The sequence below is a fragment of the Hyaena hyaena genome, unplaced genomic scaffold (assembly GCF_003009895.1).
Source record: "Hyaena hyaena isolate Hyena2069 unplaced genomic scaffold, ASM300989v1 scaffold_15, whole genome shotgun sequence".
NCBI classification, from domain to species: domain Eukaryota; kingdom Metazoa; phylum Chordata; class Mammalia; order Carnivora; family Hyaenidae; genus Hyaena; species Hyaena hyaena.
Window position 1 is genome coordinate 714711 of NW_024080647.1, and position 23843 is coordinate 738553.

General features: G+C 51.7%; 1 protein-coding gene and 1 non-coding gene across 2 annotated transcripts in view; one reads left to right on the top strand and one right to left on the bottom strand.

The window, feature by feature from the left end:
• Positions 1–23152, bottom strand: part of NOX5 (NADPH oxidase 5) — a 37947-nt gene extending 14795 nt beyond the window's left edge. Inside the window, exons 1-9 of the mRNA XM_039219381.1 lie at positions 22949–23152; positions 15281–15404; positions 13566–13716; positions 8599–8809; positions 6994–7228; positions 5126–5279; positions 4801–4979; positions 3691–3873; positions 1692–1824 (exon numbers count right to left, since the gene is read on the bottom strand). Of these exons, the coding sequence (XP_039075312.1) occupies positions 1692–1824; positions 3691–3873; positions 4801–4979; positions 5126–5279; positions 6994–7228; positions 8599–8809; positions 13566–13716; positions 15281–15404; positions 22949–22989 (1411 nt within the window). The 5' untranslated portion in view covers positions 22990–23152. The remainder of the gene's footprint in view (positions 1–1691; positions 1825–3690; positions 3874–4800; positions 4980–5125; positions 5280–6993; positions 7229–8598; positions 8810–13565; positions 13717–15280; positions 15405–22948) is intronic.
• Positions 2457–2541, top strand: TRNAE-UUC. The gene has a single exon. It is a non-coding gene; the product is annotated as a tRNA-Glu (tRNA).
• Positions 23153–23843: the final 691 nt, after the last annotated feature.

Consider the following 23843-nt stretch of genomic DNA (forward strand, 5'->3'; position numbering starts at 1 on the left):
CAAACCCATGAACTGTGAGATCATGACCTGAACTGAAGTCAGACACTCAACTGAGTGAGCCATTCAAGTGGCCCCCAAAACTGGTTATTGATTTATTTATTCAAAAACATTTATCCCTTCTTGAGAGACAGAAACAGACCGCAAGTAGGGGAAGGGCAGAGAGCAAGGGAGACACAGAATTGGAAGCAGGCTCCAGGCTCTGAGCTGTCAGCACGGAGCCCGACACGGGGCTTGATCTCATGAACCGTGAGATCATGACCTGAGCTGAAGTCGGGCACTCAACTGACTGAGCCACCCAGAGGCTCCTTGGAAAGCTCTTTTTTTTTCCCAAAGAACTGACATGCAAAGACCTTTATGACACACTGCTCACAGAGAAAGAGCGGGCTGCCAAACAGTGGAAGAGTGTGACCCCGTGTATGCAAAACTCTCTCCACGTCTCTAGAACCATGTACAGACATAAAGACAGATCCAGAAGACAGCTCACCAGAAGACTTTGGGTGGGATTGTTTGAGGGATTTTAATTTTCTTCTGCACATATTTCTATACTGTTTGAATTTCCTGAGAGCCCATCTGTTTCTAAGAAGCAGAACAGGAAAGAAAAATAGGAATAAAGAACCCTCCCCCTCCAGCCTCCACCCCCATCCTTGCCCCGTTGTACGTCCAAACCATCACGCAGGTGACTCCAGCCTCACACAGGGAACCCTCGCAGTGGGTCTGAACTGTGGGGGCTGGGCCGGGGCTCAGGGCTGGAAGGCACCCTGAGCACAACTAAAGTTTTGAACAGGGACGAGTCAGAGAAAACAGGCAACCAGGGCCCTGCGTCATCTGGTGAAGCTGAGCAAGGATCAGGTGAGGCACTGGCTGCCAGAATTACCACTTATGGCGGAAAGGCGCATCTCTGGCCTAGGAAGAGGGCACAGGACTGGTGCTGGCTCCAGCACAGCCCAGGACCAGAAGGATGGCACGCCCGTGGGTGGAGGCCGGCGGTCCACTGGGTGAAGGGAGCGTGAGCCGAGCAGTTTCACGGGTGCCAGTGACCCAGAGAGAGACGAGAATGGTCCAGGGAAGGGGAAGGAGGATTCAGGGGATTCTGCTGCCTTGGGGCTCCGCAGGGACGGGGGAGCCTGGCTTCCTGCCGCGGCCCACAGAGAAGTCCCTAGATCTTCCGAGCTGGCTACTCCTCTGCCTCAGATCCCTGCACGCCCCCAACAGCCTACACCAACCATCCCCGTTCAAAGTCCCCCTTGGCGGCACCCCGGCCCTAGCCAGCTCTGCCTTTCTGTCTTCTCTGACCCGCTCTCCCGCCTCCCCACCCCACCCCCGATGTAGCGCTGACTGCATTAAATTGCCCCGTGTCCCCAGCTTTCCATGCTGTTCCTTGCGCCTTTTGCTCTGCCTCTTCCCCCATCTTCTCTGTCTAGTAGGCTCCAACCACCCCTTCAAAGGAGCCTCACCCACCTACCCCCCTCCAGGCCTGGCCCTCAGGTGACCCCCCCGTCAGCTGGCACAGCCCTCACTTCCCCAGTCAGTAAGTGTTTGCCCATCTGTTTCCTGGTCTCAGAGGGAGCATTTGGAGGTCGACTTCGCATCCCCGGCCTTGCTCACTTCCGGGTTCCCGGTTCCCAGCCTGTGCCTGGCACCAGGCAGAACCTGGTATAATATCTGTCGAGCAAGCGGTGGGGCTGGCCTACCCTTCTGCTCCGGAGCGCTGCTGATGCTGAATGGGTGCCACTCATAACGCGCAATGGTGGGGATGTTCAGGTACAAGTAGTCGCCCGGCCTATAGTGGAACAGAGGGGGCCGCTTGATGAGCAGATGGGTGACCTGGGGAGAGAGAGGAAGATCAGGGTCACACGTACAGGGCTAAAGCCGCCAGGTGCCCCCACAGGCGAGAGGGCTGGGCCATCCTCCTCCCACACACCAGGCCAGCCCTGGACGTGGGACCCTCCCGCCTGTGAGTGGGGCTCGGCCCACCTCACATCTGCCGGCCAGGGTGGGCAGTGATCAGAGAAAGTGACAGTCGGGGTGTGTCCAACGTGGGGCTCGTGCTTTGATCCCACGTCTCATGGGGTAAACACTGCTGGTAGTGGCCCTTCTCGGCGAGGCCCCCCGACGGCTGTCGCCCATTTCTTGAAACTTCTGTAGTATCTGGCTGGCATTCCGGCCCCTCCTGGGTATCTCCCCCAGTAGGACAATATCCTCTTGGACAACAGCTTCTGTTTATTGAGCACCCACAGCGTGCCAAAGCTGTGCAAGCCACTTAAAGGGTCATCTCTGGTCCTTAACAGCAATTCTCTGAGACAGATCCGTCCTTTCTCTACTTTACAGATAAGAAGCTAAGGCTCAGGATGGTTAAGGAGCTTGCTCAAGGCCACCAGCTAGGAGACCATGGGATCTGCAGCTAATCACGGCTGTCTGATGTTAGAGCCTCCACAGGAAGCAGAGCTTCGAGGGGCGCCTGGGTGGCTTAGTCGGTTAAGCGTCTGACTTTCACTCAGGTCATGATCTCACGGTTCGTGGGTTCGAGCCCCACGTCGGGCTCTGTGCTGACTGCCAGCTCAGAGCCTGGAGCCTGTTTCAGAGTCNGTGCTGACTGCCAGCTCAGAGCCTGGAGCCTGTTTCAGAGTCTGTGTCTCCCTCTCTCTCTGGCCCTCCCCTGCTCACGCTGTCTCTCTCTCTCCTAGAAATAAATAAAACATTTTAAAAAAAGGAAGCAGAGCCTCGTGATTTAGCTTACTTGTCCTCACACTCAACTGTCCGGAGCTGAGCCCCCTAGGAACTGCCTTCCCTTTCTCCATAGATGGCCCAGTCACACATACACCCAAGAGATGCCCTAGGCTCCTTCCCCTCCCTGACCCCAAATGCAACCAGTTACCTCTTGAGTCTTTCTGTGATACACCACCCCCTCCCCATCCCACAGCCACTCTCCCGGTTTAGGGTCAAGGCCCTCATGAGCTCTTATCTGCATATTGTACAACAGCCCCAAATGGTCCTCACTGGGCCATCTGCCACAGAGCCACTGCAGAAATCGAAATGGAAAATAAACTGGCTTATTTGCCCCACTCCCCTCCCCCTGATCAGGGGGTCCACCAGGCCCCGCCCACCCCTCTCCCTGGCACCCTGGCTCTGGCAGTGCTAAATTACCCATAGTCCCCAAGTATGGTGTCCCTTCCACAACTCGGTGCCTCTGCCCAGGCTGTTCATTCTCCCAGGAGGGCCCTTCCTTATCTTGTCTACGCAACGAACTCCTGCTCATCTCTCAAAACCCTGGTGTGGCCTCCCCTTCCCCATTCTGAAGCTTTCTCTGACCTCTCAGAGATGGTCTCCTACCTCCTGACCTTCTGCTCTCACCCATACAGCCACAGCCCTGCACTGTAACTAAAGGGCAAAGCAGGACAGTGCTCGAACCTTCTCTGTGTCTCTGTGACTTGGGGCAGGGCCTGGCAGCTTGCAGGCTCTTACAGACACGCTTAGTGAGCTGGTCTTTCATGGGATCCTGTCTACCTGTCATTGCACTTCTAAAACATCCCTCCTGAAGGCTAGACCAGACCCTGTACTTGGCTCGTCTCCTCCGCTGTGTAGGGGCCATAGCCACGCCATTCCCTACTTCCTTGGGGGTCTGGCGGGGTACCCAGCTGCCACGCACTACCACCCACAAGTCCCCCGGGGCAGCTCAGGCCCCCCTCACACCTTGGAGGGAAGGAGATTGACTTCCACGATGCACAGGGCGGCCATGCGGGACACCACCAGCCCAGTGGCCTTCTCCAGGAAGAACAAGAGGCCGGGGACCAGCAGCCACTTCCAGAAGTTGGGCCCGTGCAGAATGAGCAGGACCCACATGGGGAGGTAGGACAGATGGGTCCAGTAGAACACCTGCGGGAGAGGGGGGAGGGGGCAGTAAGTTTCCAGAACTCAAGACCTGGGTGTTGGAAGAGGGCAGTCCCCAGAGCCTTGGTCCAGCACCACCTTCCTGGGCACAGGGCTGGGTAGGAGGCTGGGGATGGAAAGCTTATCCATCCTGGGGCCTTGGCTCAGGGCTTGGAGAAGGGTTCCTAGAGCTCACGCCAAACATCTGAAATGCCTGCCCGGGGATGTTCTGGCCAGAGTGGAGTCCCCCCAAATTGCTCATGAGCATCGAGGTCGCCATCACACTGACCCTTTCTCAGGGGCAGTAAAGACAGCAATGTCCTGAGCCCGGAGAAGAGAGAGCAGAGCACGGCGTCTGAAGGCCTGCCCTCCCACTAGCCGCGGGAGCTGCCGCTAGGACATTCCCGGTCTGAGCGTCAGAGCTTGTTGGTCAAGAGAACGTGCGGATCCCTACTTCAAAGGATCGTCGCTGGTGCTCTGTACACGTCCACCTGATGTGACCAGATCAGCCCAGGGGTCTCCTGCGTGGAACTAACACCACTGTGTTGGGGCAACTCCGTGCCAGGTGTATAGTTAGCGGCCTCGCATAGATCATCTCATTTAATCCCGAACGTAAATTCACAGGTGGAGAATTGCATGTCCATTTCACAGATGAGAAGGCGGAGTGAGCCTGTGTCCCTTCCCCTTCTCGAACCTACTCGAATCCCCCGGAGGGCAGGGGGCAGGCCAGCCAAAGGGCAGAAGCTTCCAGAGCAAAACATGTCTCACTTTGCAGACCTACGCGACAGCCCAGAGGAAGGACCCAAGTCACAAGCACGGAATGTGCAGAGCAGCTGGGGCACTTCCTGGGGAGGGGGGTAAATGAGAGGGGGCACGGGGTGAAGTGAAGGTGGGAGGCCAGCCCGGGAGAGCCAAGGGGCAAGGGCTGGGCACCTCAAAGTGGCCACTCCTTCGGATGCAGGAGCCGGAGCAGGCAAACATAAGGAGCAGCAGCAGCAGGAGCGCCACCCCAGTCGGGGAGGCCATACCGCGGACCCAGCCAATGCCTGGCCTCGTGGTGAGCAGCAGTTCCCAAAACTGGAAGGGGCTGGCCTCGGGCTGGGCCTGGAGCGCTGGAGACAAGCACAGGACAAGCTCGTCCCTCTCCACCTTTCCTTTGGGGTCCCCAGCCTTCCCCAGCGGATACCCACCCGCCCAGGCAGAGATTTCCATCCCCTTCTCCAGGACCCCGGTAAGTGCCCCATCCCGGGCAACTCACCGAAATTCACAATGTGGGCCGCGGTGTGCACAAGGGAGAGCCCGACGACCACACAGCCCATGAGCTGGTGGAACTGGATGTTCTGGTCCAGCGGCAGGACCTGAGCCAACCACGTGGCCCGCAGCCAAGTGAGGCAGCGTCTGAGCATCAGCACCTGCCGGGCAGAGCCACAGAGAGCCTCACCTGGTGCGCGCTCTCTCTCTCTCTCTCTCAACCCCATTCTCCTTCCCCCAGCAGCCACCTCCCAGCCTCCCTCTGAGCCGCCTGTGACGGTCACCCTCTCCCCTGCCCTTGAGCCTTCATTGCTCTCTTCAGCCACAGCTGAGCTGTCCAAAGCAGGGCGTCCGGAATGACAGGAACAGAAAGGACAGGAACAGAAAATGTTGCAGAATGACTGTTGGTATCATTTTGATATAAACATGGGTGAAGTACCTAAGCTTTTTGCCAATATTTAATATCTGTGTTGACACGGTGCCCTCATTCAGTCTTTGCGTTAGACAGGCACATGTTACGTATAGTTCTCAAAGTGTCCCGGGGGAGGAAGACTGGCTTTTCCGAGGGGCTTTTGACAAGGGCTCCCTCCTTGCTCGTTTGGTTTCAATATACGTGTGCCCAGAGAGGCGGACTCGGCAGCTTACGTTGTCTGATTCTAACCAAGCTCAAGTACCTCTCACAGAAAGGACGATTAGCTTAAAAAGATCCCCTGCAGAGAAAGTGCTGATTGAAAGCACTGTTAGTAACGCGAGAGCCAGTGCCCAAGAAAACGAGTCCTGGGTCTCCAACTCCTGGTACAGCCAGTCCTGAGGATGAAAATAAAATCCACGGGGCACCTGGCTGGCTCAGTCGGTTGAGATCCTGCCTCTCGATTTCAGCTCAGGTCATAATTTCAACTGTTCAGTCCGTGGGTTCGAGCACCAAGTTGGGCTCTGCACACGTAGCGTGGAGCCCGCTTGGGATTCTCTCTTCCTCCCTCTCTGCCCCTCCCCTACTCACGCTCGCTCGCTCTCTCTCAAAATAAATAACCAGATAAGCTGACATTATCAAGAAGAGTATTTGAACTAATGCTGTACCTCCCTGATCATTAAGGGTGACTCTTGACTTATCTTACAGCATGTGCTGTAAGGCTAATGGCTAATGCTAATACGGTATCATATAATTGCAAGTAAATGAGCATGAGTTGGGCTATTGGAAAAGGGCTTTTCGCTTTGTTTTAATTGTGGGAGCATAATCAAAAACGCTTGGAGGCCTCACTCCCTGGCCCAGAGTATCATATTCTGACTCCTTAGCCTGGCATTCAAGGGCTCTGACCGCGTTCTCTCTGCCTGGAGCCCTGCACGGAGCCAGCCCCACCTCCTCAGGTCCACCAGTCGCCGTCAACATAAAGTGGAAAGTGACTCAGCCCGGTGACTGTACCGAGAAAGTACACAAAAATGGCCCGCTGTCTTGGGCATCTGGGTGGCTCAGCCGGTTTGTGAGTTCGAGCCCTGCCTCCTTCTCCTGGAGCCTGCGTTGGATTCTGTGTCTCCATCTCTGTCTGTCCCCTGCCCTGCTCACGTTCTCGCTCGCTCGCTCGCTCTCTCTCCCCCTCTCTAAAATAAATAAATATAAAAATATTTTTTTTATTAAAATAAAAATACCCGCTGTGTTTTACATGCTATGTGACTATGGACGAGTCCCTGCCCCTCTCTGGGCCTCGGCGTCCACCGAATATTGCCCCAGCTGACTCTGACGTGCCATCCTGCCCCGAGGCGCCCCAGGAGCACGCGTGTGGGTCCAGGAGGAACCCACATCGTCAGCCCCCCACCTCTACCTCTCCCACCCCCAGCCCCCCGCCGCCGCTTCCCTGCCCTGTGCCCGCGGCGTGTTACCATGATGAAGCTGCAGTCGAGGTTGAGGCACTGGCCGCAGCCCTTGGCCACCATGACGCAGGCGCCCAGGCCCCGGTGCCCCCAGGCCGCCAGGGCGAAGAGCAGCACGTGCAGGCCCGCGTAGACGGCCAGGAAGAGCAGGTGGCTGAGGTGGTTGTGCCAGTAGGTGGAGGTCAGTGGGCGAGGGCGGCGACGGCGAGGTCGCGCGTTGGGGGGGGTCAGCCAGTGGGCGGCACTGCGGGAAAGGGGCTCGTCTCAGAGGGACGCGGCCCTGCGGGCTGCGGAGGGGAGGAGTCTGAGCCGGGTGTGGGGTGTGGCGAGCACCACCGTACTCGGACCCCAGAGACCACACCCCCCCAGACCCTTGTCACCGACCGAGTCTCTGGAGCTTCGTGGCAAGTGGGCAGGCCGCCCTCTACACCAGGAAACAGAGAGGTCAAGCGACTTGCTCACAGTCGCACAGCCAGGTGAAGCTGAGACGGAGCTCCCATCTGATGCCGCAACCACCAGGGCTGTTTTCAATACCTCCCTTACTTGGCAATTGAGGTCGTGGGGGAGGGGGGAAGGCAATCGAAAAGGATGGAAGAATCTGAGACACGTGTGGTAAATAACCCACAAGTAAGTTAACACACGAAAAGAATGAACTTACACAACCGGCACTTTTCAGAGCTTGGCGTCAAACTTCGGTGTTGTTTACACCACGTCTCTTACTTTCTCCACAGCCCTTGCCGCTTTAGTACTTCCCTAGTTTATGCATTTGTTTACTGGTATAAATCGCATACAAATGAACGGAGCCTGCTCGATCAAGTTGAATAGATGACTGCCTTTGCTAATTATTTGTGCGACCCCAGGTAAGTTAGTTCCGGTGAGGTAACTAATTTCCTTTGGGGCGTTGCTATGAAATGCATTGGCATATTGTAAAAAATGCCCAGGCCACAGTAGGTGCTCTGTGAAGTAGCACCTTCACAGTGGGTCACTGTGAAGCTGACTCTGAAAAGACACTGTAGAAAACGGAGGCAAGACAATAGCTGTCCCGCAGTACAAGACCTTTGTCCCCTGTGAAAAAGCGGGCAGAGGCGGGCCGTGGCGGGGCAGGATGCAGTGTAGCTGCGCTGGGGCGGGGCTGGGGCGGGGCTGGGACTAGGCAGGGGGGAGTGGTGGGGCTAGGCAGGGCGCGGCGAGGTAGGGCTGGAGCAAGGCGAGGTTGGGGCTGGGCTGGGAAAGACGGGCCTGGGGCGGGGCGGGGGCGGGGCTGGAGCGGGCCACCGGTGGGTCGCGCCTAGGCAGGGTAGGGGCTGCGAGGGGCTGGGCGGGGCCGGGCGAGGCTGGAGCCGGCCACGGGTGGGGGGGGCCTAGCAGGGTAGGGCGTGGTGGGGCGGGGCTGGGGCGGGGCCGCGAGGGGCTGGGCGGGGCCTAGGCAGGGTGGGGCGGGGCGGGGCTGGGCGGGGCCGGGCGAGGCAGGAGCCGGCCACGGGTGGGGCGGGGCGGGGCGGGGCCGGCCGGGCTAGGGGCGGGGCTGAGGGATCCCCGGGGCCTCAGGCCGCTCTGCGCACCCGGAGTCTAACCGCGACGCGGGCAGTGCCCACGCCGGAGGCAGGGCCGCACCTGATGGTCAGGTTCTCCATGACCCCGGGGAAGCGCTGCAGCTCGTCCCGGAGCTCGTCGAAGGTGATGGCGCCGTTGCAGTCCTTGTCGGCCGACTCGAAGAGAGCCAGCGTCAGCTGGTCCAGCTTCTCGTCCGGCAGCGAGATGGCGCTCTCGCGCATGCACGACTGCAGCACCGTGCGCAGCTCATCCGGGTCTATGGAGCCGCTGCCTGTCCCAAGTGGGGTTGAAACCGAGTGCGGGCCTGCCCCGGGCCCCACTCTGTCCCGCAGTCTCCCCCTCCCTACACAACCATTGCATCGAGTGGTGACCTGTCCCTAATCGTCCACCTCCAGTTTTCTGCGAACCAACTCCATTTTGGGGTATATCAATCAAAATACGTAATATCCCCTTCTGCTCAGAAACCTTCTATGGCTCCCTCTGCTCAGTTTAGGAGCGATAAACTCCTCTTAGCCCCGGTGCATGTCTTTCTCGAGAATCTGCAGCCTCCTAAGTACTGAGCTTGTGATACCATCTGCACAGAAGGTAACACTTGCTTAATCTGTAAGGAAGACTCTGCCTAGAAAATCATCTGGAAGCAAACTGTACGTGGGGTGGTGGTGAAGGAAAGTTCCCTGTTGCTCTCTAACTTGAGGCCGACCTAGCTCTCCCATGTTGTCCTAAGAGTCCGCAGCCGGGCACTCAAGTCCGGCCACGTGGCTTTTCTGTGAACACGGGTGAAGGGAAAAAGAAGCCAAATCTACCCGCCGACAGGAGAATTAGAGGCATACTTTTTCTGCGTATATTTCCATCTTTCATGAGCTGCAGGTCCCGCGATTAAGGAGTTCTTGTTTGGATGTAGACACACTTGAGGTAGCTTGGTAATTCTGCCCCTCACTAATCGTGCTGGTGGGTAATAAGTCCTTCGGAGTCCTGAAACTTACTTTGCTCATCTATAAAATGGGGGTCATAATTCCTCCCTTTCCGAGCTGGTTCAAGAATAATCATTATAAAGCACTTACTGCAATACCTGGAAGAAGGTAGTTGCATATACATGGAAAGTCTTATTGGTATTGTGAGCATCAGGAAGACCGAAGCCAGAGTCTTGAATCACATACCAGGGCAGAGCCTAACGGACCCCTCTCCACTGCGGCTCAGGTCCTCGGCTTTCCTAGTCAAGAGCCACTATGCAGCCAACAGGTTTCTAGCCGCATCCTGAGTGCCAGTCCCTCCCTTGCCCCCTTCACACCCTCTCATCCATCCAACTTTATTCTCTCCTTGGCTCGTTTCAAATTCCAGGGTCCTCCTTCATAATTATTCTCATCCGCACATTCTTCTTCCCTGCCCCACTGTCCTTCTATTCGGTGACCTAGAAATATCCCACCCCTGAGGGAATCTAGCCACCTGCTCTCTCCCGTCCTGCACCAGCGCAGCAGATAGAACACTCCTGAAGGAAAGCACCCAAGGGAGCAGGAAGCTTTGATCTCCAGCCAGAGCGAGGCCTTCAGCTTGCCCAGCCACCCTCCTCCTGCGTCTCTGGTATGGTTACTCTTCTGCTGTCCGCAAGGACCACTTTTCACATCCATGGCCATCCAGTCTCTCCCTGGATCTCAGAGAAAGGAGAAGCCACGGGAAAGGAATGGCCTTGAGTTCCTGCCTTAAAACTACGAATCTCCTTTCGCCTGCCATGCCCCGCCCTCCTCCTCGCCACTGTCTGCTGTCCTGACACAAATCAACCTCTCCATCTGCGGTCATCAGCAAACCCCAGGAGTGAGCCAAGCTGGGTGGTCAGAAAGCAGTGAGGACTGTCCCATGGAGACTGGGTGGGGGCGGAGGAATATGTTCAGGAAGTGGGTATGGCCAACTGCTCATGTACTAGGGGCAGGGGGTCAGCTTGGGGAATGGCTTCCAGGAATGAGTTCTGGGTGCACTGAATCAGGTGCGACTGGGAGCTAGAGAAACCCCCCAGGACAGAGGGCCCTGCCCAGCAGCAGGCCCGCAGCTAGGTTGAGCTTTTCAGTATGCAAATCCAGCCCAGAGACTTCCCTGCTCAACAGTCTTCAATGGCTCCCCATTGCTAACTGTACTGAGACTACAAGTCCTGGCCACTGGGGATGCACAGTCTGGCCTCTCCCAGCATCCCAGTCTCACTGGGTGCCTCTTTCTCACTGCAGTCTCCTTTCCTCTAGTGATCCCAGGCCTTCAGAGATGCTTGATGCCACGGAGTTGCCAAAGATCGATGTGTATTTTTTTTAAGTTTATTTATTTTTGAGAGAGAGAGCGCACGCACAAGCAGGGGAAGGGCAGAGAAAGAAAGAGAGAGGGAGAGAATCCCAAGCCGGTGCCCCAGGGTTGCCAAAGATTTAAAAGCTGGATGTTTATGGGGTAGCCTGGGTGGCTCAGTCAGTTGAGCATCTGACAATTTTGGCTCAGGTCATGATCTCAGAGTTTTGTGAGTTTGAGTCCCGTATCTGGCTCTGTGCTGACAGCATGGAGCCTGCTTGAGATTCTCTCTTTCCTTCTCTCTCTCTCTCAAAAATAAATAAATAAACATTTTTAAAAAGTGGTGAGAAGGGGGAGACATCTAATTGTCCATTTGGTTAATAGAGTTTGAATACACAGTAAGACATAGCGCTCATACAATGGGTGTATCCTGTGCTGGGCATCCCTTCTGAGTTTACACAAGTTAACTAATTTAATCCTATCAACTTCCTAGTATTCTCATGAGATAGGTAAAAATAAAAAACCTGAGGCACAAAGTAGTTAAGTATCTTGCCCAAGGCTCACCATAACAATTATTTGTTTAAATTTTGATATATTTTTGAGATAGAGAAAGATCAGCACGAGCAGGGGAGGTGCAGAGAGAGAAGGGGACAGAGGGTTTGAAGCAGGCTCTGTACTGACAGCAGAGAACCCAATGCAGGGCTCGAACCCATGAACCGTGAGATCATGACCTGAGCCGAGGTCCAAGGCTTAACTGACTGAGCCACCCAGGCACCCCCATCATGATTATTAATAGGTGACAGAGCTGATTTCTGAACTTAGGCAGCCTGACATCCGAATCAGAGATCTTAACTCCTAGGCTGTGCTGCATAGGACACAGGATCAGTACATACATACAGTGGTATATGATGGGGCCACCGGAAGTGATGCTATAACCACACTGAGTTCCCACTTCACACCCACCAGGTGGCTACAATGAAAAAACAACAACAGCAACAGAAAATAACAAGTGCGGGCAAGATGTGGAGAGACTGAGCCCTCCGTGCAGTGCTGGTGGGAATGTGAAGTGTTAGAACCGCTGTGGAAGACTCCAGCATTCCTCAAGAGATTAAAAATAGAACTACCAGAGGATCTGGCAATTCTGCTTCTGGGTCTATGCCCAAAAGGATGGAAAGCAGGGCATCGAAGACTTACACTCATGTTCCTAAGAGAATCATTCCCAACAGGCAAGAGGTGGACGAAATCCAAGGGTCCACTGATGGATGTATAAACAAAACGTGGTCTGTCCATACAATGAAATATTGTCCAGCCTTAAAAAAGAATTAAACCCTGCCACATGGTACATGGGTGGACCTTGAAGACATTATGCTAAGTGACATAAGCCAGTCACCGAAGGACAAGTATTGTATGATTCCACTCAGATACCCTAGAAGAGTCAAATTCTTAACAGACGGAGAGTAAAAGTGGTTGCCAGGTGCTGGGGAGGGTGGAAGAGGAGCAAGTGAATGTTTTGCGGATAGAGTTTGGGGATGATGAAAAAGTTCTGAAGATGGATGGCGGTGATGCTTGGTCACCAAGGTGAATGCACTTAATGCTGTTGAACTGACATTAAAAAACTATTTATTAAAAAAATGGTGGAAGTAGGGGACCCTGGGTGGCTCAGTTGGTTAAGTGTCAGACTGGGCTCAGATCATGATCTCACGCTCAGGGATTCAAGCCCCACCCTGGGCTCTGTGCTGACAGCTCAGAGCCTGGAGCCTGCTTCAGATTCTGTGTCTCCCTCTCTCTCTGTCCTTCCCCGCCACACTCTGTCTCTCTCTCAAAAATAAATAAAAACATTTACAAAATGGTAAAAGAGGCAAACTTAATGTTATGTGTATTTTGCTACAGTAAAAATGTCACAAAGCAATATATTCTTACATGAACAAATGTTAATGTTGTTTAGTAAGAAAAGGCAGTATAGATAGTATAATCCCATTTTTAAGTAAAAAATGTGTGTGGGGTGTGTGTGTGCGCATGAGAGATCAATTAGAAGGCAGTATAGAAAAATGTTACGGGTGATTTTTGCTTTCTTCTTAAAACCATTCCATATTGTCTAAAATGTTCACAGTGGACTTACATTCTTACTATAATATGGAGAAAGCAATAAAGCAATTTCTTTTTTCAAACATAGAAAAGAACAAAGGAAAGTTCCAGGCTTCTGGTGAGTTGAATCAGAGGCATTTGTCTCCTGGGCCAGAATAGCCCCTTCTTGCCACCTTCCACAAGGGAGGCAGTGGTCAGACAGAGCGATGGGTGGATCGCGGGGGGGGGGGGGGGGGGGGGGGGGGGGGGGGGGGGGGGGGGGGGGAGGAAGGGTCACAAAGAGGGGGAGAGCCATCAGCCTGGCCTGGAGACACTGAGATGGGGTCTGCCGGTGACACTGGGATGGGTCAATTCCNTAGAAAAGAACAAAGGAAAGTTCCAGGCTTCTGGTGAGTTGAATCAGAGGCATTTGTCTCCTGGGCCAGAATAGCCCCTTCTTGCCACCTTCCACGGGGGAGGCAGTGGGGGGGGGGGGGGGGGGGGGGGGGGGGGGGGGGGGGGGGGGGGAGGGGTGGGGGTGGGGGAGGGGTGGGGGGAGGAAGGGTCACAAAGAGGGGGAGAGCCATCAGCCTGGCCTGGAGACACTGAGATGGGGTCTGCCGGTGACACTGGGATGGGTCAATTCCCTTCGCTCCCACTGAAACCACGCCCATCCCACTCCCGCCCCCAAGAGCCCTTACCATCAAGGTCGTACACCTGGAAGAGGAACTTGAGCTTGTCCATGGGGTTGCCGTGGATGAGCAGGGTCAGCGCATCCAGCAGCTCTTGGAGGGTGATGGTGCCGCTCCCGTCGGAGTCAAACAGGGCGAAGAATCTCTCCGCAAAGAAGGACTGCGGCCAGAGAAGGACGGGAAAAGGCGCAGCGTGGGCTCAAGGCCTGGACTTTGAAGTCAGGCACTGTGGGCGCGCATGCGCGGCGGGATGGTGGGATCCCGCAGGACCCGGGGGGCTTGGTGTGGGATCGCAGGGTGGGATCTGCAGGGAGCAAGTTTGGACTCGCGGCGGAAGGAGTATTCAGATCCTAGCAAGGATGATGACCTTGTGTCGAGGCCTCAGGCCCCCTGCGCCTGCGGCAGACTGGACGTTCCTAAGGGCTATCTGTCCCCTACATGTCATCACCCCCATCAGTCTTGGAGTCCAGACCCCTCCACCTGCAAAAAGGGTCAGACAGAAGGTCCCCTGCAGGCTCTTCCTAGGTCCTGTCGGTCCCCTTGGGGTAAACACGAGGGATAACTGAGCCAGGACCGTCTTAGAGGGAGGGTGGCCCTTGAACACCTGTGTCTTTCCTGTACTTACTGTTTGGGCTTCCTGTAGCCTGCACTTAAGGCTTGTTCTTAAGCGCCAACTCACTCACTCTATTCACTCATTCACTCATTCACTCATTCACTCATTCATTCATTCATTCATTCATTCATTCATTCATTCATTCAGCAATCGTGTCCGGCACAGCCCCTGCCTGCCGGGCCTGATGATAGGCACTCAACACAGAAATTAAGATATGCTGGGTCAGTGCCCCTGATACTCCAGTGCAGACGCTCCGGTAGGGGCAGGGGGAGGGGCCAGAGAGTTCATGACTCACTCAAAGGAACCGTGAGAAGTTCACAAGCGCCACGTGGGCGCCAGAGTCAGCTGTAGACAGTCAGCCCTGCCTGGTTCTCTTCTTTCTTCCCTAGATCCCTGGGGAAGACCTTTATCAGTCTCTACCATCCTGAATGGTCTATATCTTATATTTTGCAGCCTCCTGTTAAGAGTGTAACGTACTATTAAGCAGAAGGTCGTTTTATCCTTCCCCATGTTCACTACAGAAGGAGGCATGGCATTTAGAGGTCTTAGCCGTATCCCTGCTACTGGCAAGTGGAGGGGCCCTCTGATCCAAACAGGGACTTGCAGATGCTCATTGGCCCGCCCCGATCAAGGACACAGGCCACCAGCAGATGCCAGCCCACAATATGGGTGGCAAGAGGTGGGCATTTGCAGGCTCACTTCCCCTGTGGCTGTCTCCCCAGTCTGTTAGTATGCAGGCTTTTCCGGGGATGGGCAGAGGCCTTATCAAATGGGACAGGACTGGGGAGGGTGTGGGACTCTCACGGATACAAACCTACTGAAAAATGTATTTCTCAAAAGGAGGCTTACGTACATCATAGCATCGACTCTGCCCATGAGGCTGGTGGAAAATATGAGGCCAACGATATTTAAGATTTGGCAAGCTACAGATATCCAACTCCACGTGCTGTTTTGAAGACCCCAGGAGGCCATGGCTACCAGAGGGGTGGAAACGTCCTCCAATCCTGCTTAGAGGTGGGGACGCCCAGGAAATGATCTTCCCCTCCTTGTGATGTGCTGTGTCCCTGAGGGCCAGATGGTTCTTCCTTTCTGAACATGGGGCCCCACTTGCCTCTTTCACATTCAAGGCCGTTTTGAATTCTTGCAGGCTGATCTCCCGGTCTTCTCCCGCAATGGTCTCAAACTGCCGTGTCACCCACTGAAGCCACATGGCATCCTCCTCGGCACTCATGGTGCTTGAGACAAAGGAGACAGGTGTATGGGTTTGGGGCGGTCAAGGGCTCCCAGGGGTCCCAGGCTGTGTGCCTTCTTCTAACTAGGGCCTCGGGCCATCCATGGGCTGGCTCCCGAAGACTGCTCCTTCCCTGCCCCGAGTCCCTGTCTCTTCCTTCCACCTGGCATCAGCCAGCCTGGGCTCGAGTCTCTTTAGGTTCTGGAATGCTAGGTTCTCAATCCCAGTGAGATGGAGCCCAGATTGTGGGCCCACGGTCAGAGAGCAGCACACTCTGGGAATGCCGTTGACATGATGACAATCCTCCCCCCACCTCACGTTCACACAGCTCTCGAGTGTTTTCCAAAAACTTCCCGCCCACTAGCGCATTTGGTCTCGGTCACCATCAGGTAGGGCCATGACATAGAAGGAGATAGATTCAGAGCCGTTGGGTACTTGAGCACAATTTAATCAGCCAGTGAGAGAGAGAGAGAGAGAGTGCTCAAATCCAAGGCCATCGTGTTTTCCATCTTGCCCCAGAGCCCCTACCCTGTACACGCCGCACCAGGACTCAGACTTCAGGTCTCAACTTTGGGTCCAGGGAACATTCTATGATGTTCCAAGGGTATCCGTCAGCAGACACCCTCCCACATGAGCTAGCTATACACTGAGCAGAGGTTAATGATAAATGAGGACACCACTTTCTGTGACCTCAGAATCCAACAAACCACAACTGAGGCCGTGAGTGGGGGGGTGTAGCATCCTGTCGCTATCAACTTTCATCTGAGAGGATGGCTCTGTCTGTATCCCACAAGCTCAATATAACCTTCAGTGATGTAGCTACAATCGGCCCTCATAATTTGCAGATTCCATATTTGCGAATCCGCCTGTTTGTTCAACTGTGAAACTCCTAATGGTATTTTCGCAGACATTGTGGACAGGAGCAGAGTAGTGATAAACTTGAGCTGCCCTATGTACGCGTTCTCAGCTGGGGTTGAACAAGGGGATACCCCGTCTTCTTGTTCCAGCTCTCATATTATGAACATCTGTCCTCATGATCTACTGAGTGCTGCAAGGTTTGAACATTTGTGCTTTTTGTTGGTAATCTTGTTGTTTGTTTGTTTGTTTGTTTGTTTGTTTGTTTGTTAGAGAAAGAGAGAGAGGTGGGTCTTGTGCTCACCGGAGGCAGGGCTCAATCTCACCCAATGCAGGACTTGAACTCATGAACCAAGAGATTGTGACCTGAGCCGAAGTCAGATGTGTAACTAAGCCACACAGATGCCCCATTTTTTTCATTCTTAAAAAAATATTTTGGGGGTGCCTGGGGGGCTCAGTCAGTTAAGTGTCTGATGTCGGCTCAGGTCATGATCTCGGGGTTCGTGGGTTCGAGACCCGTATCAAGCTCTGGGAAGACAGCTCAGAGCATGAAGCCTGCTTTGGATTCTGTGTCTCCCTCTCTGTCCCTCCTCTATTTGTGCTCTCACTCTCTCTTTCAAAAATAAATAAATAAACATTAAAATAAGAAGAAGAAGAAGAAGAAGAAGAAGAAATTTTTAGGGGCACCTGGGTGGCTCAGTTACTTAAGCATCTGACTTCGGCTCAGGTCATGATTTCACAGTTTGTGGGGTCCAGCCCCGTATCAGGCTCTGTGCGTGGGTTCGAGCCCCGTATCAAGCTCTGAGATGACAGCTCAGAGCATGGAGCCTGCTTCGGATTGTGTGTCTCCCTCTCTCTCTTTGCCCCTCCCCCACTTGTGCGCATGCACTCTTTCTCTCTCTCTCTCTCTCAAAAATAAACATTAAGGGGTGCCTGGGTGGCTCCGTCGGCTAAGCATCCAACTTCTGCTCAGGTCATGATCTCGCGGTTCGTGGGTTCGAGCTCCACGTCAGGCTCTGTGCTGACAGCTAGCTGAGAGCCTGTAGCCTGCTTCAGATTGTGTCTCCCTCTCTCTCTGACCCTCCCCTGTTCACACTGCCTCTTTCTCTCTCAGAAATAAATAAAATATTTTTTAAAAATGAACATTAAAAAAAATCTTAATTGTTTTTTAACTTACAGGGGACACACAATGTTACATGGGTTTTCAGATGTGTAATGTATTTCTACATGTTGTGCTATGCTCACAGCAAGTAGAGCTTCCATCCATCACTATGTAACATGATTACAATGTCACTGAATACATTCCCTGTGCTATACCAGTGATTTTGCTCTTTCAAATGGCCCAGAGAGTGGTGCTGAAATGCTGGCTAGTGTGCTTCTAGGCACAAAAAGCCTGTGATATTACCTTATGGAAAAAATGTGTATTAGGTAAGCTTTGTTCAGACATGAGGTCTAGCACTGTTGACTGTGAGTTCTATGTTAACAACTCAACAACTTATATTCTCAAAGGAGCCTTTAACCATAAGCACACATAAAACAGGGTTATATATTGAGGGCTGCGTGGCTGGCTCAGCTGGTGGGGTGCATGACTTTTTTTTTTTTCTAAGTCGTATTTGCTTTTTGAGAGAGAGAGAGAGAGAGAAAGCAGGGGAGGGGCAGAGAGAGAGGAGGACAGAGGATCCGAAGCAGGCTCCAGGCTCTGAGCTGTCAGCACAGAGCCTGACTCAGGGCTTGAGCTCATGAACCATGTCCACTGTGGGGCTCGAACTCACAAACAAAGAGATCTCGACCTGAGCCAAAGTCATACATTTAACTGACTGAGCCACCTGGGCACCCTGGAGTGTATGACTCTTGATCTGGGGGGTTGTGAGTTTGAGCCCCACATTGGGTATAGAAATTATAAATAAATAAACTTAAACAAAAACAGGGCTATCTATTGATTTTTTGATAAAAACGTTGCACCCAGATGTTGGCAGGGACCTAACTCTATATTTTCCCTAGGAGCAATGACTCAGAATCCCTAATTCATTTTTTGCAATTACTTTATAGGACATAACTGCCATGAATAGTGAGAATCAACTGTATTTATACATAAAAATTAAAAATAAACAAGCTAACTTTCCCTTCAGGAACTGGGAAAAAACAAAATACACACAGCAAATAGAAGAATAGATTATTAAATGGAAAGTCTGAAATTCAGAAACTAGAAAACTTAGGGGTGCCTGGGTGGCCCAGTCAGTTAAGCGTCCAAATTCCGCTCAGGTCATGATCTCGTGGTTCATGGGTTCAAACCCCATGTCAGGTTCTATGCTGACAGCTAGCTTAGAGCCTGGAGCCTGCTTCAGATTCTGTATCTCCCTCTCTCTCTGACCCTCCCCTGCTCATGCTGTCTCTCTCTCTCTTTCTCTTTCAGAAATAAATAAAAACATTAAAAAAACTAGAAAACTGAATAAACTCAAAATCATAGATTTATTCTGATTAGGACAATGATTTCACAGATGTAACCATATGCTAAAAACTCATCAAATTGTTCACTTTTAAGTATGCAGTTTAGTTTTTGTCAATTATGCTTCAACTCAGAGAAAAAAGAAGTTGGGTCTCAGAAAAGTCAGACTAGAAAAGCATGATTGAAGAAAAAAAGTGAAAAAAATACATTAATATTGAGAAAGGCAATAAAAATAAAGGCACTACAGAAATAGAACAGTATTGTGTGCAAATTTGGGCAAACTCGGGGAAATGAATCAATTTCAGGAAGAGGTAACAACTTGAACGGACCAAAAATCACTTAAGAAAGGAGAAAGGCAGTGAAAGGTCAACATTTTACAATAATGTCAGGCCCAGCCTGTTGTTATAGCTGAGTCCTATCCAATCTTCCAAGAATAAGTCCAATGCCAAATTCTCTCAGATGATTAAAAACAATAGTAAGGCTCCCAATTTATTTTACAAAGCTAGCGTTACCCAATCTCAATGAAGATAGCATACAAAGAAAGAAAAATAGGTAGAAAGAAAATTCTAGACAAATGACACTTGTAGAGATGCAAAACTCAAACTAAAATACAACCAAGTTATATCCTGGAGTTTACTTTCAAAAATAATAATCCATCTTTTTTTTTTATTTTTTTTTTAAATGTTTTATTTATTTCTAGGAGAGAGAGAGAGACAGCGTGAGCAGGGGAGGGTCAGAGAGAGAGGGAGTCACAGACTGAAATAGGCTCCAGGCTCTGAGCTGGCAGTCAGCACAGAGCCCGACGCGGGGCTCGAACCCACGAACCGCGAGATCATGACCTAAGCAAAAGTCGGACGCTTAACCGACTAAGCCATCCAGGCGCCCCAAAAATAATAATCCATCTTTATCACAAAGGACTTTCCCCAGAAATACGAGGTTAGTTCACTCTTAAGAAATCTATGAAGCGCCCTCTGCTGGCCAGTAGTGCAGGATGGGAGAAGTAGTGATTCCCAAATTGTTATACGTACCTGTGGCAAACAGGGAGAGCTAAGATGCCCATTCGGACTCACCAACTCTGATGGGGAGGGGCCAGGAATCTACACATGTAACCAAGCACCCTGGAAGTTTGCGACCCATGGCTAGTGGTCTAGACTCCCACCTGGAGAATGGCTGCCCTGAAGGTTAAAGCCCCACTTACTTCACCTCTTGGTACCCACAGGAAGGCATTCCACAAAGCAGAGAGAACTCTGGAAAAGAGGGTGCATGCAAATGCCAACCCAGGGAGGGTGGGGATGGGCTTCTGATGTTCATCCCCCTCTTCTTGGAAGTGTGAATGTTTCAAGCCTGCAGGATGAGAAATTCTGGGAAGCTGGTGGAGAACAGGCTGGAACAGCTCGTCAGAAGGAGGGAGGGAGGGCACAGGTGTTGGGAGCCATTCTGAGCCCACTAGTCGAGAAAACTCCTTGAGAGGTTGAGGCAAGTTTGCAAGTCTCTTGCCATCAGATGACAACCGATATCCCCCCCCCACACACACACTCAAGAGTATTTCTGCTTGAGCACCAAGCCCCAAGGCACCTTGTTGATTGGTATAGAGAGTGACTTGTCCCTTTATTCTGGCCTTGGTATGATGATCGCACCTTGTGAAGGAACTTATTGTGGGAACCTCTTCTTTTGAAATTATGGGAACAGACATCGTGTCTCTGGCAGGTCCTGTTTTCCTCGATACTTTGTCTTGAGCTATGCACAGGCTAATGACCCTTACTCATAAAAGACTGACCTTTACGTGAACAATTCTGTTTCTACCCTTGCATTAGTCCAAGAGGTTCATACAGCTCAACATGTAAATCAACTAACCAAAAATGTTTCTCATGCCCTTAGCTATTCAAGAAATCATAGACAAAGGTAAATGCACTCGAAGAGGCTATTCTATGTATTGGAAATGAGTTAAACTCTTTAAAGGTATGGTTGGCTCTCTGGTGCCATAAAAAATATAACTAAAAAATAAAGTCTGGCCCAGAAACAAAGAGCCTAAATTAGAGAAAAAGAACAGATAAGGGCAGAACATAAGTTACTACATATAAATTTGCTAACTGGTGCTGTATAGCAGTCCCTTCCCCAAGGCCTACATTCCACAAACACCTTCCCTTACACTGGCATCCAGGATGAGGATGGATAAGAGTAGTTAAAACATAAACCCAAAATTCAAAGGCTGACACCTTTAGGGCCGCCATGGTGTTTACACATTCAGCATCAAATCCAAAAAGTTTGCACAAAGAACTTAATAACCAGCTCAAATACATTTTTCCTCTTGTGAACCAGACAGAATGACTCCTAGCCTGTCTATATACAACTTAACCTATGCCTTGATGTTAGCATTATTGACTTAAAACAAATATTGACTTTAAACAAAATGTTATCCTGTTTTTCACTAAGAACATCCTATTATTTTCTTAGTTGTAAGATTTACTCAACCGCACTATGATTGTGGTAGTTCTGCAAGAATACTTCTGTAAAACCTATTTCTGTACACTTTCCAAAGCATCTTATCACAGAGAACTATCCATTGTAAAAATTCCACCTTATGATGTCATGTTATCATTTGACCTATAAATAAAGACACCAAAACCGACAGGACAGAGATGCCTGTCTGGTGATCAGAAAGAATCATGGGGCTCTCTCACTCTCTCTCACCAACACCGTCCATCCTTCAGGGACCCCTGGACCTGCTGGAATTGGACTCCCAGCAGGTAGCACCTGCACAGGCACCTGAAGGTAATCTCTTTAAACTCTGTCTTTTTCATTGCATTAGTCAGGAAGGTTAGGATCCCACGGTAGGTTACCATGGGCCCCCCTGCATAAGACAAGTAGGGTTAGTTGGTGGACAAGCAAAGAACTGCTTTTCAGAAGCTATGGGCCACAAAGAGTCTAAAGAAAGGAGACTCTTTATAGATATAATACGGAACATGCTTACAAAAAAGGGGTAAAGGTATCTCCTCAACAAATTGCTCGATTTTTAGTCTTCAATCCTACTGCCCCTCCAAATGATAATAAGGTGGCCTCAGGGACCGTCCCCCAACTCCACCACTACAAAGATTTCAAAATTAACATCAAACCGTTGACCCTTCCTTATCCAGGCTATTGGCCCTTCCCCATCCAGGCTAGAAAAACTTCATTTAAATAAATAGATAGATTCAAGGAACCGCCCCCCAAACCACCTCCTCCTGCTCCGGTATCCTAATCAAACAGGTTATAGAAGGGGCCATTGCTCCATTAGCAACGGGTCCCATAGTCTGGAAGTCTGATTCTCCAGTACGGGTTGAACAATAGCCCCTAACATCTGAAAAAATAACAGCTGCTAGACAACTCATAGAACAACAGCTAAAAGAAGGACATATTGAACCTTCTACTAGTCCTTGGAATACTCCCATTTTTGTCATAAAGAAAAAATCTGGAAAATGGAGGCTTTTGCAAGATCTAAGGGTCATAAAGGTTACTATGGAAACTATGGGCTGTCTTCAACCAGGACTCCCAATACCGGATGGATATCAGATAAGTGTGATAGATTTACAGGATTGTTTCTTTAACATCCTCTTATATAAAAAGGATTGTCAGAGATTTGCCTTCAGCCTGCTTTCTGAAAACTTTAAACAACCATACCAGAGATATCAATGGAAAGTATTGCCTCAGGATATAAAAAATAGCCCCACTCTTTGCCAAAAGTTTGTTGACCAGGCCCTTAAGCTGGTTAGACATGCTCATGACAACCTTTAACTCAAATAGATTATGGGGGGTGGGGGGCGCACACTTAGAGCTCTGTGTTAACTCTCTGCGGTCCCGGCTGGTAAGAAAGACTCCCTGAATTCGGCTGCAGTGGTCTCCGTTGGTCTCTGTGTCTCTCGGCATAATATTTTGGAGGCCCCAGCGAGATATCAGAGACCCCAGACCTCCAAATTCCTGTCTCATTCGCCTGCGCCATCCCCGGCTCCTGAAGATGTCCCGGGACCCGGGGAAACACTCATGTCCCTCCTGCCGCCCCGCAAACGGCCCCAGTTCATCTGTGGGAGTCGCCTGTCCGAACGTCCAGAGGTAAATCAGTTTATCATCTGAACTCTGAATGCGCATGTGCTTCTGTCTGGGGGATTAAGTGGAAGGCTGGACGCAGCACTACTCCCCTCCCGGGGGCGCATGGAGACATCGGGTGGGCCCTTCAGTAAACCTGTCAGCCTGTTCTGCGGCCACTTCTGTACCTGTTTTGTCCTGTTGCCATTGTCGTTATTTTCGGTCTCATCGGTAGGAATTCTGTGGGAGGGAGTGTAATAACCCCTGTCGTGTACGTGAGTGTGAGTGTGCGACTCGGTCTGGCTTGCCTGTCGGGTTCGATTCTGTGGCTCCACGGGGGGGCACCCTTAAGGTCCCCAAAAGCCTACGGAGTCTGAGTGGGCCCGTCTGCGATTCCGTGGTGAACGGCATAGTCTATGGCGGCATCGGAATAGTTTCTGATCACAAGTCACAAAGCTGAGACGGCTACCGCTGACATCGCCTAAGGTCCTTCGGGACGCGGCCAGACGGGCATCTGACTGGTCTCCTCATTAGAGGGGGCACCCCACCCCTTTGTCTGTCTTTGCGACACCGCCTCGCGGGAACATTATGGGATTGGGACTGTGCAAAGAAGGGGTTTGGGGGAGACTACAAAATTATATAAATCCGAACGGCCCACTTTTGGTGTAGGACGGCCCTCAGACTAAACCTTAGGTGTCCCAACCATCCGCCACGTCTGGCATGCTGTAGCCAGATTCCCAGATTCCCCTGATCCGTTCCTGTTAGAGATTGCCCAAACCCTTCCCCCTTGGGTGCGATTTACCTGCAACAAACAGGGACACTACGAATGAGTGCCTAATTTGGAAAGGGCCCCCCAAACCCAGCAGTCATCAGGAAGAACCTCGAGAAGGGGACCTTATTGGTCTGGCTGAGATAAAAATCACACTGAAGAGGACTCTAACTCTCTCTGTTCCTCTGCCTAGTAGATGTGAGGGCTTCTCATTCATTTCCCAACTTAATGGAGCCACCTACAGTTAGTCTACCATGGGATGGGGACTTTAAGGAGTATTCCCAAGCAGCTGCCGAAACTCCTTTTGTTTCGGG